Source organism: Taeniopygia guttata, chromosome 5 (assembly GCF_048771995.1).
Source record: "Taeniopygia guttata chromosome 5, bTaeGut7.mat, whole genome shotgun sequence".
Lineage (NCBI taxonomy): Eukaryota > Metazoa > Chordata > Aves > Passeriformes > Estrildidae > Taeniopygia > Taeniopygia guttata.
In genome coordinates this window covers 24,305,834-24,324,282 of record NC_133030.1, presented here as the reverse complement: position 1 = coordinate 24,324,282, position 18,449 = coordinate 24,305,834, and the positions used below count along the sequence as shown (strand labels likewise).

General features: G+C 39.4%; 1 protein-coding gene across 3 annotated transcripts in view; it reads right to left on the bottom strand.

Moving 5' to 3' along the window:
* Positions 1-6,890: 6,890 nt before the first annotated feature.
* Positions 6,891-18,449, bottom strand: part of TTC17 (tetratricopeptide repeat domain 17) — a 56,046-nt gene continuing 44,487 nt past the window's right edge. Inside the window, exons 17-25 of one of the 3 annotated variants that reach the window (XM_030274122.4) lie at positions 17,991-18,161; positions 17,380-17,630; positions 16,680-16,833; positions 14,239-14,359; positions 13,749-13,908; positions 13,200-13,283; positions 11,602-11,721; positions 9,265-9,408; positions 6,891-7,951 (exon numbers count right to left, since the gene is read on the bottom strand). In XM_030274122.4, coding sequence (XP_030129982.4) covers positions 7,820-7,951; positions 9,265-9,408; positions 11,602-11,721; positions 13,200-13,283; positions 13,749-13,908; positions 14,239-14,359; positions 16,680-16,833; positions 17,380-17,630; positions 17,991-18,161 — 1,337 coding nt within the window. In that variant the 3' untranslated portion in view covers positions 6,891-7,819. Of the gene's footprint in view, positions 7,952-9,264; positions 9,409-11,601; positions 11,722-11,991; positions 12,204-13,199; positions 13,284-13,748; positions 13,909-14,238; positions 14,360-16,679; positions 16,846-17,379; positions 17,631-17,990; positions 18,162-18,449 lie in introns of those variants that run through there. The other 2 variants (XM_012573856.5, XM_030274123.4) reach the window with 2 other exon arrangements.

The window sequence follows — 18,449 nt, the reverse complement described above, 5'->3', positions numbered from 1 at the left end:
CCTTGCTGTTCGTTCTAGTAATACCAACTTTTAAATGAATATTGTGAATTCATTCACACTCCGTATTCCCCTCTCAAACTTCCTAGAGTCATGCTGACAATACCAGAAGGTCTCGTTCTTCTTTTTCACCCACTTGAAGGGTTGTGTGCTGAACAAAGAAATCACAGTAACCTGATATGCTAGGACATGCTATCCAGACTGAAAGAACTACAACTGCCATGCAGTCAGTCAAAAAGATAAAAAAAAAGAGCTCAGGGCTAAGCCAATAAATAAAAAGATGGAAAGCAAATAAAAGCCCCATCCCTGGATTCACACAGGTAGTGGGATGGGCAGGTTCTATGCCTCTGCCCAGCGCTGAGGAAGGTTGAAACTACAGGCAGAAAGAAGGGGTTTGTCTTGACTTGTCTTCTGAAGAGTTTCTAAAGGACCTTCCACCCATTTGGGTTTTTTTCCTTATTTTTGTTTATTGCAGGTCCTCTAACTGAAGAAAGCAAGGTTTGCTTACACTCGAATTCACCAAATTGTTTGTTAGTCTGGTCAAAATGTCTTTGAAACATTTTAGGAGAAAGTGTTTCATAAAAAACACTCTAGGCATCTAAAGGCACAAAATATCCTATTTATGAAAAGGGACAGAGGGTTCTTTGTCAGGGTACCAGAAGCTGTGCTGCACTGATCTGATCTGCCCCTGAGGAAATGCTGTCATTTGGGTTGCAGCCACTCCATTCTCTAAGAGCATTTAGTGATGCTCCAGCTAAGGCTGGTTATTGTAAGCAGGTGTAGGGGGTGTTGCTACAGATATTCAAAGGAAGGCCCATGTAAACCCACAGTGACAAGTATCCTCTTGCAACCTGATGTGCTGAATAAGCTGCTGCAAATAATTAAAATTTCCCTATGATGACAGTCAGGAATTAAGTAAGTAGGGTTTGAAAAATCATTCAATTCACCTCTTTCAGATCACTGAAAAAGACTGTAAGGCACTACTGTATTCAAGAGAACACACAGATTAAACAGATTTTAGACCCAATTCTCATTATAGCAGTCTAATAGTTAATAAAACTAGTTCAGTGACTGAGGTAGGGTACATCATGTACTTTTTGTTGCGTAAATGTGTGCATCCAATCATTCTTAGGGACATACACACCCTGCCATCATACCACCTACTTGCACAGAAAACTGCCCACAGGCAGACAGGTCCCGTGTCACATAAGACATAGAACTCACTATTTGCAGGTCCCCAAGAAAGAGGGCAAAAGTGAGTGGGCCAGAAGATGCCTCTCTGTGTGTGAGGTGTAGACTGGTTTCCCTAGTGTTAACACCTCAGTTATTGGAATCGCATCCTGACCTTTCTTTTCTAGAGGTAACCTCAGTCTAGGCTGAGAAGGCAGCAAAAAAACAGATTACGGATGCTGTACAGTCTTATTATAAAAAAATCTTAAAATTGCTTTTAAGCAAGTATTCTACCCTCCCAAAGAAGTCAGTAGGCTAAAAGCCAAGCTGAGTCTGCTCAGGCCTCAGTTTAGTCAGGAAGGCATGCCACAGAAAAGGTGAGGGAGAAAAGCTGTTAATGATTTTTTAATAACACAGAAGCAGTAGGCTCAAAAAGAATAATGGATCTTCACTGGAAACTGACCTCTGGAACTCCCTAGCCATGGGTTGACCATGGGTGCTTTTGTTCCAGTCCTCACAGGACATTTCTGCACTTACGCTTGTCCCTTGGCCAGGGAGGCTGAGCAGATGTGGCCCTCCAAACACCACGGACTTACTGACTGTGCAGTAATGCACGTCAATGCCAGGTGCCCCACTGTCTGTAATGGCTTTGCAGCATTGACTCACAGCTTCTTAGATGTCCTTCTCCTTGTTTTCTGATGCCTCCAGACAACCAGAAGAAACCAACCACTTAGGCCACTGCTTTGTCCTTTTTACCTTGTCTGGTTCTGCCACCAGAAAGTCTCTGATGCTTCTTCTACCTGGAGCTTCCTCTCTCTTCTTCAAGAGTTTTACCACTAAAGCCTGGTTTCTTTTCTGTTTTCAGAGTAAACATTTTCCTAGGTTAGCTTCTAGCATAGTAGTGGGAAAAGACTGCCTCCTCCCTCCATTTAGTTTGTTTGGATTGCATCTGCCCACAAGTTAGTGTCCCTTAACAACTTCTATATACCAATTCTTTGCTCCTCAGCATATGAATCACAAGACAGGGCACAGCAAAACTCACTCCTAAGACATAGTGGTAACTCATGCTATCATACTGTAATCTGTAACAGCTGCAGATTCTGGGAAAAGAAAAAAACAAACCAACAGTAGAATTAGACTATTAGCGAGAGAGGACATGATTTGATTAAGAAGCAGAACAGACAAAAATTTTCCATTGAATTGTAGTAGAATGATGATCATTGATTTGTCAGAGTATTATTCTCAGAGACATAGGGATGGGTTGGATTTCAAAACTACCAGTGGTGTCACCATGGAGGGACTGTGGCCAGAAGATTGACTCAACAACTGTCTGATCCCTGACTAAGGCACCAGTAACCACTGAAATTCTTCTGTGGGCCAGTGTCTGGGGCTGTACCCCTGTCAGAGCAGAGACTGGCTCTTCTGTGAAGTACCTGGCCTGCCACAGGCACAAATAAACATGCACAGCAATACACTGTTAGACTAGTAATAACCCAATTCTGAAGGACTGAAAATTGACGAAGCCTGAAACGAGATTAAAGAAAAAAACTCAACAAATCAAAACACCTGCATTAAGAAAATACCCCTAGATTATAAATATCACAAAGCTAACTTCTGCTCACCTGTATTCAAAATCATTCCTTCTGTGGCACTGTCACTGCATCTCCTCTGGGACTACTGAATTTGAATACTATTATTTTTGCTCTGGAATCCAGAAGTAGATAATTAGATTTAAAAGTTTAAAAAAACAGCTACTTTAGAAAGTTTGATGGAATGCTTTTTTAAGCAGTCATCCTTATCAAAACACTGCTCCTAATAAATCCTGAGCTTAAAAACACTTAAAAAATACTCTCCCTTAATTCAGATTGTCACTTTTTAAACTTTCTTTGTGTGGAATATAGGTTGTACCACTCTTGTGCAGATTCCCTAAAAATGGTAGTGAAAACAAATTGCCTTCAAACTCATTGCCTGTCCCTTTGTGGTAGTCATTTGCACAATTTGTTGTCTCTCACAGATGACCAGCCACTGGACTTCAGTGAGAGGACCACAAATTAATATGAGAGCTTCATAAGCCTGTGTTCATAGACCCAAATTGTTTTGTTTGAATAAATACTGGCACACTTGAGTACATTCAGCAAATCAAGAGTAAAAATAAACTCAACAAAACCAATCCTACACGTGACAAAGCCTTCTCTTGGGGGATGTTTCTTTTAAGAGAGTCTCACTGACTCAAAGATGACCAGCTGGTCCTCTAAGAATCAAGACAACCTGCAGCACTCCAGAATGACACATCTAAGTAATGCTTGAGATGGGAGCATCAGCTGAACCTGCCACACAACATCCAGTAGCTCTGGAGAAGAGGAGCTCGTGTTTTTCTGACTAGCCAGGCAACTTCTTCCAAAGCATTTTCACTCTTTCAGTGCTGATACAGACTATTAAACTTGGCCTATTCCCTGTTTCATAGGTTGTTTTTAATTTGGGTTGCTACTATTCATAACCTCTGACATCACAACTGTTTCTCACCGCAATTCATAATCAGCAATTATTTCAGTTTCAACGACCTCCCCCCCAGTATGTTCTAAAAAGACATCAGACAATGTGTGGGAGGGAGAGGTACAGCAAGGAGGGGAAACGTGTTGCCTAGTCATACAGGAGGACAAGGGTAGGAACATTACTGACCAAATCCGTCCAAATCTGGGGTTTCCTAAATTGGTACCCAAAAAAGCTAATGGCAGCTACTGCAAACTGTAGGAAGCAAAAGCATCACAATATAGCAACAGAACTAATTAGCATCTTCAGCTATACCACACTATTCTTAGGGAGAGGTTGTGCATTTGTTGTTTGTTTTTAACCTTTTTCCTGTGAGAGGGAAAGAGGGAGGGCTATAGGGTGGGGAAAGAAGGTTGTGAGCTGCATCAGAAAACTTTTCTGATGGCCATTTTCTATCATAGGTGATGCAATGCATCCACAGGTGATCTCAGTCTCCACTGCATTTTAAAACCTTGTTTGAATATAATCCTCTGGTCACACTGGATGCCAATATAGTATTTCAGTGTTTCCTTTTTTTTTGTATGGTATCAGTGCAGTCCTGATCAGTACAACTAAGGCATCAACAGTGAATCAAATCCAACCATTTATAGATAGAAATGTCTTGATTCTTTTCCTGTACCATTTTCCCTCAAAAACCCCTGCATGTCAGGAGCTTTAGAGGCTATCAGTGAAGATGCTGAGGATTTTAAGGATGCTATCTGTGAAAAAATGGAGACTTTTTCCCCCATTTGTACTTAATTCCTGGATATGCTCTGAAAACAACTGAGGAAACCCCATCTTTTAGGAGAAGAGAGGATTTTGCCATTTACCTATGGTTACGTCATCCTTAAATCAGACTACTTCGGTGATATGTTAAGCAGAGCAGGCAATGTGAAATGAGTTACCAATTCTCATTATTAGAAACTGTATTGAAGTTCAGTTTGTCAAAGGTATCCCAACAGTCAATGGAAAGGAACAGGCAATTTGTCACACTCTACAACAGGGAGGGTAGATCACCCTCTCAAGAAAATCTTTCCCATTTATGAGCCTAGGAAACCACCTTAGCTTATTTTGAAATAACTTAAATGGAAGGAGATGCACGTACTTTCTAAATAGGTACTTACCCTGCAGAGAATCCCACCTTTGCTCTTAAAAATTCAATGGCCTTCATTTCAGCATGCTGCCTAACTTGTTTTCTGTTCATAAGATCTGCATAATTAATTTTAATTGACTAACATTTAAACACAGTCAAACCACTGAAACCCACCACTTCTTGGCATTTATCCAGAAGGGTTGAAGGCATGGAGATGAAAGTGTTCCATTATCCTTCTCCAAGGGCAGAACTCAGCATTCCCCAGCAGATCACCAGGGGGTGAAAAGACACACACTGTTGCTAGCTTTAGGCCAAGTCTATGCTCCCAAGTAGATCTTTTTACTTCCCTGCTTCAGTTGGATATACTGCTGTGCACACCCAGGAACTACCTAAAATTTCAGGAAATATAGTTAAGAGGGAAGCATAGGCTATTTTATAACTGCTGTATGGCAGAGAGAGCCCGCAGTAGCCAAGTAGCCAATGAACATCTGTACATACAAATTTTATAGGACTAAGGCAGTACACATTTAAGGACTTACCCAAGATTCAGGAGAAAAACCCCATCATCAGACTACTGCAGTTTTCAAGAACCACTTCTAATGGGCAAATTCTCTGAAAATGCAAAGATAGCAAGAACAGCAATGTCCTGCTACCAATTTACAGTACGGCCACACACAAACAGTCTTCCTACATTTTACTTTATGTCTGTGTACAGTGCATCTTGCTGTATTTCTTGAATAAATCAGTAAACACTGCAGAAAGCAGTGTTTAATTAGCAGTTTCACGTGCCCACCAATATTGCCTATGAGTATAATCCTTGCTGATCCAGAAAAGGTCTATTTTAATTCCATCTTTGTCAATGCCATGGATGACCACCAGTGCTTCACATATTGATGCTTTTAGGTTCTTAAGCACCAGTCTTACTCTTCACTTAAATCCCAGCAGCAGTGAGACAGATGCAGTAGAAAAGAGTTCACCACATGGCAACTACTCAATTTAACCATGTGATACATTAGGAAACCAAGTTGTAAGGTACATGCTCTGTACCAAGCTAAGTTTTTGCATACTACATTTTAAAACTAGTATATGAAATGGAAGATTTACCAAATGCATTTAAGTGACTCCCAACTATTTATCAACCACTATAAAAGTAAAGCAGGCAAGATAACAAAACTGAATAAAAGCAGCTGCTCTGCACATTAATTCAAGGAAAAGCCTTTGCTCTTTTTTCCTACATCAAATGAAAATTCTTTCCATTTACTTGCACCCGCCTTTTTATTTTCCCCTCACAATGCTCTATGTCAGAAATCTCTGTAATTCATTATCCCAGTCCATGATCCTAGTGGTGGTATTAGACCTTTCATGAAGTGATCTTCCTCTTGGAGGTTCTAAAGAGATACAGCTATGCCTGTCTCCAGCCAAGAGCGTTCAGCCTTCCAGTAGCCTTGGGAAGAGCTTAAAATCTGACATGCTGTTGACTCTGTTGACAAAAATTTGACAGGTTTGCGCACTTTTAATAAAAATCTACCCGACAGTAGCACTTGCTAATACCTCTGTCAGGATTCCTAGATAAATGGAAATTACTTGCAATAAAACAGAGGTAAAATCTGCATTAGAACTGCACATCTTCAGTCATATATAAAAATATTCAGGGATCCTTTTATGAAGTAGTAAGTTCCAGTATTATAAAAATTACACTGATATCACAGTTTCTACCACTACCATACTTACTCTTAATTGGCATCAATGAGACAGGAAAAATACTGGAGGAGAAAAAACACCCAGTAACTTCATAAGTAAGCATTGTTAGTTCTTTAAAAAGAATAACAAAAAAGCATGTTTAACACTAGAAGCTGCAGAGTGGGTTATATGACAGCTGAGTTAGTTAACTTTTCCTTATTTCCTTCTGCCACAAACAGAATCAGACACAGAGGGGCAAGGAATTTTCCAAGGGTATGCATGAAATCATTGGCTGATCAGGATTGTCAAAGGCTTTCCTGGCTCCCAGCTCAGTCTGCTCCCAAGGAAAGGCTGTAGCTCCTCCAGACGAACCTGGACTCTTGCAAGTGGCGCATGACATACACAGTATAGGAGAAGCTGCGAGTTGTTCATAAACAATTTATTTTATTTCAAGTATGTGCCCTTTTTGATTCTGGAGAATCACGTCCTCCACCAACCAAAGACAAAACTGATTTGGAAATCTTCCACCTGACTTTTTTGCTGTTGATATCTTGACACCATGTCCCTCCTTCTCCTTGGCAGCTGAAAGTATGGCTCAGGGTGAGCATAAACTGCTAGAAATACAGTGAACAAAGAATTAGTAAATCAACCACTCAGGGAGGCAGAGGGCTGTGAATATACAGACAAATATAAAACATCTTACTGGGACTTCAACCAATTTTTTTTTCTCTGCAAGTATGACTAAAAACTACTTTGACTTTAGGGTCCTGCTGTTACCTCCTCCTGATTCCCCAACAGAAATGAAGAATTCCAAAAATGCTTCATGTTTCTCATGTTTTTTAATAAATATTTAAAAGTCTGTTCCTCTCCTTCCAAAATAGCAGGTAATGTGGTATGGAGTGAACAAGACTGGACAAAGCATGAGTTTCACATGGATGAATTGCTGATTATCTTTTCTTACTATTTGGTACAGTTGTGTGCTTTGCATTTCCAGTGGCTTAGATTATAAGACATGAAGCAAGTTATTTTGGATGCTGATGCCAATCTGAGCATTATGGAAAAACTAACAGTGCCTAGGTCCTGTTACAGGTGGTCATGGACTCATGGAAGTTTCTTGGTTTAATATTTACACGGATGTTTTAAAATTATGGTCTCTGAAATATATTTTCCAAAGATGCTGCTCTATTTGACAAAAAAAAAAAAAAAAAAAAAAAAAAAAGAACCCTTGATCCAAATCCCAGCTCTTTTTAACAGTCTTGTTAAAAATTTCAATTCATCAATTTATCTTAGCACACTTAAGAGCAGAATAGAGAATAATGACATTTTTAAAAAAGAGAAGGATGTTGATCTCTAAGGAGACCGTCGCTCTTTTTTCAGAAGTAAATGACACTGAATGGTGCGGATTCGGTTCTTTGCTGGGGCAAACTCCGGCTGAAGCTTTAGTGTTGACTCATACCATTTCATGGCCTTTTCAAACTCCTCCTGAGAAGAAAGAAACCAGAGTGCAAAGAGTCAGATTCTGAAAAACAGTGAACATATTTTCTATGCCTTTCCTATCCCAACCAGTTGTGCAGCATGATGTGCACAAAAGTAACGAAACCAATCCTTGTGATTTAGGATTTTTTTTTCCTTCTTCCACAAATAACTGGTATTTTCTTGGGCTAATGACTCAGTTCTGCATAATCTATGGAAAGGAGTTGAGTTATTGCTGAGAATTATTGACCAAGGTTCTCACATTTTCTTTTTAATAGTACACCTCTGTATTCTTGCTGTGAAAGTAATGTCTAAAAACTTATTTCAGTCAGAATTTGAGTAGATCAAAGCTTTAAAATCATGGACAATGCAAAACCATCAAATTTTCTGAAAAGCTAACATCTTTAGAAACAACCTGAAATTATTTTTAAAAGATTACTCAATAAAAAGAGTAAACTTGAATAAAAACCCCCCAAAACTTAAAAAGCATACAATAGCTAGACAATTTCAATTGATAAGCTGGAGTCCAGGCTGGTACTTAGAAGCATTCATGTGGAAATAGCATCTATTTTTGTGTAGCTGAAATCTCATTACCTATGCCAAGCATGCCAACATCCGATAGAGTATTAGAGGAAAAATGAGAGGAGAAAAGACCCAAAACATTCTGGGACTTTCAGTCAGTTTTGTAACTTATTTTATTCTCTTAAGTTCCTTGTCTCAGTAACTTTAGTTATGCAGCAGAGATAATATGAATTTCTGGCCCTATCATAAAGACTAAGTAGATCCAGGTGAGTTGTAAAGCTTTATTTTTTAAAAAGGTGTATTTTAATAGTGTATATAGACAGTATAAAGAAATTTGAGTTCAACCTGCAAATTATGTTGGGCATTAATAATCCAGATACTGAAAATGAACTTCCCTTGTGTTTGTTCACCACAACTGCGAGTTGCGTTTTACTTATTATTCCAAGCTTAGCTCTTCAAGATAGAGACCAAATCAATCATTAATTTTCCAGAATTATAAAAATATCCTGTATTAGATGGGTGGACAATCCAAATTACCAATTGTTTCCTACTATCTTTACAAAGCTTTGCCCACAGCATTCTTAAGCCAGCTTATAAAAATGTTGGCCTTAAAGTACTAAATGGGAATTAGGGGTAAAATAAGTAATAAAAAGTTTTTTCTTTGTAAAGGTACTACTTCTTGATGATCATACCTAATTTCTTGACCGTTGCTCCTTCCAAATTATTTGTGAGAGTAAGACTTTTACATACATGTAAACAGTGTCCCAAAGACAGCCATACCTGGGCAGCAGCACACTCACCATTGCTACATAGACATTTGCCAGTGTGAAATGATTAACCACGAAGTGCGGCGCAATTTCCACGGCCATGGTGGCCACAATGATGGCATCATTCCAGAGTCTGGCATTGTGGAAGATGTTTGCTAGGCTTATTAGTGGTACATCCTGGAGGAGAAGAGCAAGCAACAATTTCTTTCCATTGCAATTGTCTCAGGATCAGCAAGACAAACAGAAGAATCCACCACCAAACTGCACTCATCGGTTCCTACCCACTTCCCTTTCTTTTGATGTTGAGAATAATGACCCAGACCTATTTTAATACAAATCTGCATTTGAGCCGTTGTGTTTATAAACAGAAAAACCTCACATCCATATTCACTCATGATAGTGACAAACATTACTCTTGAACAAACAACTCTTGAAAAAACAACTCAACAACTACCACACTTAAGTGAATGTCCATTTAGTTTTTAGAAGCTCTTAGACTATTTTTCTCCCCAAAGATGAGGTGCACTCTTTAGAGACAAGAGAAGCTGTTTTGTTTGAATACCCTCCTTCAGGCCTTGTATAAAAGGAAAGGGAATATGAACAAAGGGAACAGCAGGGAAGAAATCATGGTCTAACCATTAGTGCAACAGATGTATCATTTTTTGTCCTGCCTCTGCCACAGAATTGCTATTCTGATGCTGAGTAATAGCTATAAATAAAATTTTCTCAGCTAGACACTGATAGTATGTTCTTTATTTACTGAATTTTTGGACTGTTACCTTGTATGACTGAAAAAACTGTAGAGCCCTGGCAGCCACAACAGACTCTGTGAGCTGGGCCTCAAACCTTCAAAGCACAAAATACAGCTTAGTACCAAGGCTCAGGTGCCTTCAACAGGACAATAAAAAGTTCTGTATGTATGTGATCCCTGATTCCTTGACCTTCATATGTCAAGGAATACTGTGCTGGACAAGTTATTCATGTTTGCAAAGCAGATATTATGTAAGTCAGAATCACAAGAGAAGTTCACAGGAAAATTAATTACCTTTTATTTGCAAGAGAAAAGCCAAGAGAAAGTAGCCAAAGTGCATAAAAGCAAAGAGGAGGATAAACCAAAATACACAAAATAGCTTTTAATTCAGTGCTAACTCTAAGTAAAAGTTGCAGCTCTATCTTGAAAAACAAAATCCAGAATTTTCTCTGGAGGCAGCTTCAATATGGAGGACAAAAGGCAGAAATTCGGAGAGTCATGCCATCTCAAGCAACATTTTATCCTACTTCTAGAAAAAAAGCATTACTTCACTACAGCCTTGACAAACTGTAGTTTGCAAGTCATAGTCTGACCCTTACAAATCACACAGCTAAGGACTCCTTTCCTGAGGAACCGATTACATGGAAAGACAGGAAAATAAGGAAAAGCTGGGTGTGTCAGGTCTTGGTTCCAATCTTGTTTTAAATGGATAATGCAAATAAATAGAATTATAGGAAACATACCAAGGATGTGGAGTGGGGATGTACATTTCTTAGTTGAGGCATTTCTGCTGTTAATGGCTAAATCCTCCTAATAATATCCTGAAAGTGTGAATTACTTTGTCTTGCAATTTTCTGAGGAAGGTTGAAGACCAAGATGCCAGCGGAGTTTACATTTTTTTAGGCTGCACAATTTGTTGCCCAGGTCAAAAAGAAAAATTTCCTATGTTGAGTAAGGAGCCTATACTGCATTTATCAAGTTTTCTAGGGGAAGCTTGGTGTTTAAGAGCAGAATTACAATGTTCAGCAGAGCACCTGGCAAGGTGAAGGGTACAGAGCACTTCAGCCAACTGAAACACTAAAGAGAAGACTGTGTCCAAAGTACTGCCTTTTTTTTTTTGAGCAAGGAACTGCTGCACAAAGTCAAGGACTAATGTACAACTGAGATTCATAGCCCAAATGCTTAAGATTCAAGCACTTAAGTAATTCCTTTAGATAATCTCCTACCACCCTCTCTAAAAGCACAACCAGAAGACATACTCCCTTCTCTAAAAGCATAACCAGGAAACATACTCCCACATCTTAGGTTAGAAGACTTGTCCAGATGAAGGCTGATAAAGACTCGAAGTTCTAAATAACAGGAGGAAGTTCAAGTCTGGGATGCCCAGAGGAGGTGTCACACCCACTCAACTGCAGGAAATTCCACTGAATCTTTTTTGCAGCTATCTTAAGAGACAGTCCATACATTGAAAATCTTGGTTTCACCTCAACTAGCTAGTATCTAATATATTACAAACACCTGATATATAGTGTTGGCCTTAGCAATGGTCTGTGAAAGCTCTGCTGTGATAAGCAAAGCATTCTTTCACCTGAGCAGTGGGCACACACAAATGTACACACCTTCATGTGATGGGGTGCATAGTGCAATGCTTGCCGTAAACAATCAATTGCCTTCTTTCCTTGACCTTTCACCCTCCAGTAAAGAGCTGCCATGCTAGACAGGACCCACGAAGTCTGATTCTGGCAAAAGAAGAACACAAAAAACTGCCATGTAAACACTGGTAGTGAATACTCTTCCTACCTTTCACTCTTCCAATGCATTTGATATACTGAGGTAGAGGATGTTACTTTAAAAGAGCATTAAACTATTTCAAAGCAGCAAAAAGTTTCTGACAACATATATGCAACAGCAAGGTAAATGAGACTGCCAAATGAAACAAATTCCAAGTGCAATATCATTTCCTTAGGAACAAAACAGCAGTTAAATAGCTTTCAACAACAGCAACAGTTTCAGCAGCCACAACAGCTTCTAACCAGCTCTCTGATGCTGAGCATCTATATGTGCACACACATTACCCGACATGAAGGAAAAAACTTAGCTAAATTAGCTGATTGGACCTGTAGGCTCCCTGCAGTCACTGGAAAGAGAAAGGATGCCCTGGGATGCAGCTCAGTCCAGAAGCCTGCCAAAGCCCAGCCTCTATCTGGCTGATTCCCAAGCCCTGTGTTACAAAGGAAAATACTGAGAATTCCGTTTCTAATCTCTGCACTAAATATTCAGCTTATTTGGATAAATCTTGGTGTCTGCAGGGGAAACTAGCATGTAAGCGAAAAAGCTAGTACACCTCTAAAGTGAAAAGAAACTAACTTTTGTAATGTGAGGATAAGAGTAATGTCTTTACTTTCAGGGGATGGACAAAGCTATATTGGTAATAATTTCAAAGTACAGCAAGTACCTCAGACAGCTTTTGGTCCAAGAAGCTAGAGGTACCAAACTATTTTCATTGAGCCCTCTTTTCCATAGTAGTTTGGGATATTGTTCCTACTAGTTGTAAATACAGAACAGCAATCCCTGACATTCCTGTCTGCTTCGTGGATCCTGTGAAAATTATGTTCCTAATCCTCTCATCCTAGGGTTCACAGCTGAAGTCCTTTAGCTAGGAAGCTTGGACTGGGGAGAACAGGAAGTGCAGGCTTGCATATGGTACCACACTTCTGCCTGAACCCACCTGACACTTCAGGCCAACACTGCACCAGGTAGAAGCAGCAGGCTGAAATGATAGGAAACCCTTTGAGCTGTCTGACAGCAGCATGCCAGGAGTGTTACTGGAGAGGGGAGACATGACTTAACTCCACTCTCCATAAGCTCCAGGTCAATGTAGCATAAAGAGAAAGAAGAGGGCTGAGAACTGTTGAAATAGTTTAATAAATCAATAATCAGCAATGCTGCTCACTACAGAGCAGGAAACACTGGGACATCTGACAAGCTTAGGTTTCAGCAGAGAGATACGGAAGACACTTGATGGTATAAGCATAGGATATACCTCAACAAAATACCTGTGAGGGCATTACAGATGCTAAATAGACACAAATCCTTAGTCCAAGTGCTAATACGTTCCTTGAGCAGGATTTCAGACAAAACTATTTGACACCGGACTGGCCATTACGCCAGTCACGAGCAGTAAGCCCAGACTTCCTATCATCTTCTTTACACATACCTTTTCCAAAGCTTTGGCTATTCGAGTACCAACTTGTTCTAGTGACTGTGGTGAGTAGTGGTCTTTGCCAAGATTCTGTAGGACCTGTAGAAGAGGATGTAAAAGTGCTTAGATGCTAGAACCTGGTAAGAGACGTCCCTGTGCTTGTTGGCTGCTTTTTTGCCTGGTGTTTTACAAATGCTGTAACCCGCTTCAATCTAAACAACACTGTCTATCTTGAGTTGATACTATCTGTATCACGCAGTGCTGTAACTCCATGCCACTGAATACTGTATTCTGGGTATGCTGAGTTGGATTTACCTTCACTAATTCATCCACGAAGAGCTATAAATACAGAGACACTAATGGTGTTTTAGGATTTCCCTCAGGGCAGACTGTAGATGGCTGGGAAAGCATTCTGGTAAAATTTCATGCTGCACTGTTCTTACAGTTTTATCCAGGCATTCACCCACTGAAAGTCACCTCTGGAGACAAGGCATTGAGCTAAATGCACCTTGAATCTGCCACAGTATGGCCACTTCTGTGTGACGGCCTTTAGCTCTGGCATACCTCTTTCAGCTGACTTTCTCCAGTGTAATGCAGGCTGGCCCGACTAGAGACACCTTGCAGGTGGTCCAAAGTATGCATACTGGCTGGGAGGTTTGGGTTACAAAGAGGCTCCATGGCTGGTTCCTGCAGCTGTGTGGCAAAATCAATGTGTTCTGTAATGCTACAAATGTCATAAAACAAGTCAAATTAGTTAAGAGAACAGAATAGTCATTAGAAAGCTCTCTAGTGAAAGTAAACTGCCCAGAACCTGGCAATATCTCATTTGAGTAGCTCAAGAAACAAGAGAAACTGGATCTTTCATCTGCACTTGCACTTTTCAAGTCTAACTGATTAAATTCCACATGATATTTTCAAACTTAGAAATCCTGGAAGCTCTTCCTGACATAAAATCTTACACACACTGAAGACCGTGTTTACATACACTGAAGACCATGTTACTGTCCTGCTTTGTGTAAGTAACTTACTTAGGGCTCATATCCAGGATACTCACTCAATGTTTTTAGCAGAAACAGCAAGCCACGTGCTGGCTACAGTTGTAAGCTCCACCCTGCGGAGTTTCAGGCATTCATCTGGGCTTGGCCAGCCAAGGCTACGGTAGTCACGCCTTTTTCCTTGAGAAAGTAAAACAAAAATAGAAGAAACTTTCTGGAAGGAGAAAGACATTCTACTTCAGCACAATGACTCTTAAAATACTTTATGCCAGTGGATACACCCCCTACATTATAAAAGTCACTGTCTTGCAGAGACATTTCTTTAAGAAGATTCCTGAATCTACATGGACTGAATGGGACTGGTAGCACACACAGACAGAACCAGATTGTGCACAAGACAGATCAGGAGATGAAGTTTCAAACCTGTTTCATTACACTTTTTCCAAAGCTACAGATTAAGAACAATTGCCAATCTCATTTACAGGTAATGTCGCTACTTAAATGTCCTTAAACCAAATTAGCGAGCCATAATTAATGTTCTACAGCTACAGTTAAAAACTAATAAAAGTTGACTGGTCTATCTGTTGACAGTTCCAGGCAAAAATACAGCCAATACTGTCCAATGAGTATTGTCTAAGACAGACAGTGACCTTACACTCAAGATAGAAACCTTCCTGAAACTATTTAACAATTACACTTTAGCTCTCCCATTTTCAGAGAAGCAAAGCAAGGCAGGGAAAGGTTAAATTACTTGCTTTATGTTAACTAACAGATCACTGAGAGAAACATGAACCTGATCTTCACATCTGAACTAAAGCCTACTGAAATCTCTCCCTCAAACTTGGTGGATACTGTATCAAGTCCTAGGAAACTGGCCTGTGTTAAATGTTAGGAAACATTTTCCTCTCCTATCAGAAACATCCTAACTATTTGGAACATAAGAAAAATTCAGAACAGCAGTAGATTTGCACAGTGGGAAGCCAAGTTTAGCAACATGCCAGTCTATCAAACCAGCTATGTAGACAATATTTCAGTATTTATTTCTAGATACATGAAATTTTGCCCATTTGGATGCAATGCCTATTTCTCATCCAAGTTACAGTAAACCAATTCACCATATTTTGCAATGAAAAAGTCTGCAATACCATTTATTTTGTAAAATATTGTGATAAAAGGGAAATTAATTTCGAGATACAAAGGGAAATTTCAAAGGGAAATGATCAGTTCTCATCACCACCACTGTGAACTATCCTATTGCAAGTTCTTACTGACACGAAAAGCGAAGGACATAAAGAGGTATGGAAATGCTACAGACATAGTTCAGTAGTCTGGGAAGGAGTGAAACCCAAGTCAGATACCATCATTCCTCCATTCTACCAAGAACTTCCCAGGTGATCTTCAATTTGTTACTTAAATTTGGATTATTTAGCACTTGCAAAGAGGATGCCAGCAGACCCTGCCTCACAATACTGTTGGGAAGATTACTGTACAATCAAGGGATGCTATGTAATAAAGCCTCAAAAGTAACTCAGAGGGAAAGAAGATAAACACTGAGGAAAGGACAGGTGTGTGCTCACAGATGACTGTCTGTTTTCATGTATTCCTTCCCTCCCCATTTAAATATTTAATTCAATAACCTACATTTGTCAGTTGCTAAAAAAGGCAGCTGTTAAAGATTTAATGTAAAAGCCTTCAAAATGTGAAATCACTTTCCAGGTCATCAAATCATCAAGGACTAAGATGCACTGTAGAACTTTGCTTACACATCAGTCCCACAACATTAAGGTTTTAACTCCATTGAAAGGTAAAACAAGAAGTATAGGGATCAGTTACTTGGGTTTTATTCTTTGGCACCATATTAACAGATTATTCTCCAATTCCTCTCATTCAACTAGCAAAAACTCCATCTGCGTCTCATCTGTGCTGGTGCAGAACTCTACTCTTCTGTAGCTACATTGTTTTGGAAGATAGACTATAATTTTTCTCGTATAATATTACTGAACAATTATAGCAGAACACTTGATTTTTATTTACTTCATTTTTATTAGACTGAGCTTTCAGCTCTTTCTCTTTGAGTTGTATGTCTTCTGCTTAGCCAGAAGTCAGTACAAACTCTTATTCTGCATCCTGATAAACTAACTCCTCTGCCCATTCAGTTTATCAAAAGAGATCACTGAAGTCCCCTCTCTCTTTTACAACTTCTACTCACAATATCTACCTTTCATTCTCTACTCTCACCACCTCATCCCTGGAAGTTTTGGAAATTAACTAGAAAGTTTTCATTCAACACAAAGTTAGGCTGCACTTGATCAAGAAGGTGCTGATGGAAGAGATTTCTTGTTTTTCCATGTACTCATCTAGAAGGGACATTTCACTATGTAGCTTTTTGTAATGCTTATTTTCAGCAATAAACCAGTGTAACATAAAGGCTGCAAAGGAAATAAACTATAGCAATACAAAAGCTGCAAATGATTTGCTTTCTCTAGAAGTTGCACGTTACCTATTGGTCCAGGAGAAGGTATCTTTGGTCCACTGATCTCCAGAGCAGTTTGGTAAACATTTTCATTTTCTGCATTAGTCCCTTCTTCCACATTTCTCCCAGCTGGCTCCTGAAGACCCAAGCTTTCAACTTTTGGTTTCTTTAAACGTTTGACCTGAAAAGTGATCTACCAAAATATAGTATTAGCAAGGTTAACAGTAAGAAATACCATGACTGTTATCAGCTCCACTGCACTACTTGTTTTAGTCCAAAGATGTTACAGAGGAGATCTTTGTCTTTCTCTTTTCCTCCCCATCTCAACTCATTCTCAAAGCCTGCTCCCTTTCACTTCATCACACCACGCAAATAAAACTTCTGACTTCCAACACAGGAGAAAATCAATTTAACTGCTAGAGAACTGAAAGGCATTTTTCATTATATATTTTACTGGTAACATGATGACAAAATGGATTTCAGTGTTTTCATGCTAACTAGGATTTCTGATTAAAATCTTATTTTATTTTCAACTGTGAGCAAGAAGTTGGTGATGGATTGAAACTACTTGCTCGTTTCACACCAGCCATCAACAACTACATCTTTTAGGCTCATAGGGGAAGTTCATAGATCTGTATCTCCCAGTGCTAAACATCTTGAACTGTCCTCATCTTTCCCTTGTCCACAACATTTAGTACAAGATTCAAATAAATTAACTCAAACTCACCCATTCAGCTTCATCATCATCACCACAGTCCCCAAAACAGGAGCTAGCAAGTCCATTCTGAGATCCCTTCTTCAGGACTCTGATTCCTTGCAAGTCCATCCGACGACCTTTTACCTCCAGTGCCCCTTCAAAGGCTTCCTGAGGCCAAGAGTTTTCAAACTCATCCACTAAAGCCAGCATCTCTTCAGATATCTGATCATCTTCTAAACCCTCCACTCCTTCTGAACCATTGCTTTCTGCAGTGACTGTGTCTAAGAGGGAATACCATAAAAAACTTCAAAAATTATTTTCCCTATGCTTTCACAAATTGTACAAAAAGAGTAATTTTTTTCTGTGACCCTACTTTTCCACTTGCACAACCCAAGTAACACTGACTACTCACTGCACACTGCAGAAAGAGAGAGCTAGTCGATAAAGACTTCCTCACCACAAATAAGCATTCCTCTTGTGCTTGGAGAAGAATGGTGAAGAGAATGAAACTAGTTAATGGTTACTCTTTACTTTATGGACAGGGAGGGGCAAACACAGCTTCTCAGTGGAAAACAGACAGCTCTTCTGAAAAATCTAGAAACATTTTATTTGCCAGAACTGATTTTGTAAGGCTGACTTACTTTCCAGTCTCAAGAAGGAGGGATCCCTTGCTGAACTCTGATTAAGGACTTCTGGATCTTCTGTACCTCCCTCAGAGTGTCCTTCTGTCATTGCTGTAGCTGACTCATAGTGACCATCGAAGTATTTCTCCTTGCCATAACTACCATCTGGATTTTTCTCATGACAGTGGCCTGAAAGAGAGAAATTTAATGGTATACCATGAGAGAAAGCTCCTCCTGGATACAAGTGGAGAAGCTGTATTGTGAAAACTACCATCTTCTAGTTTTCTGTGCATTTTATATGTTGTTAATCTATGGATTAAAAGAATAATTCTGCAAAGTGTGAAAGACTTCATTCAGTGATTAAAAAACTGATCTACTCACTGACAAGGGAAATAATGTAAAAGAGTTACAGGAAACTATCCTGTTAGGTATATGCTGTGAACTACTAATGCAAGAAAAATCAGCTACTTTTCAAGG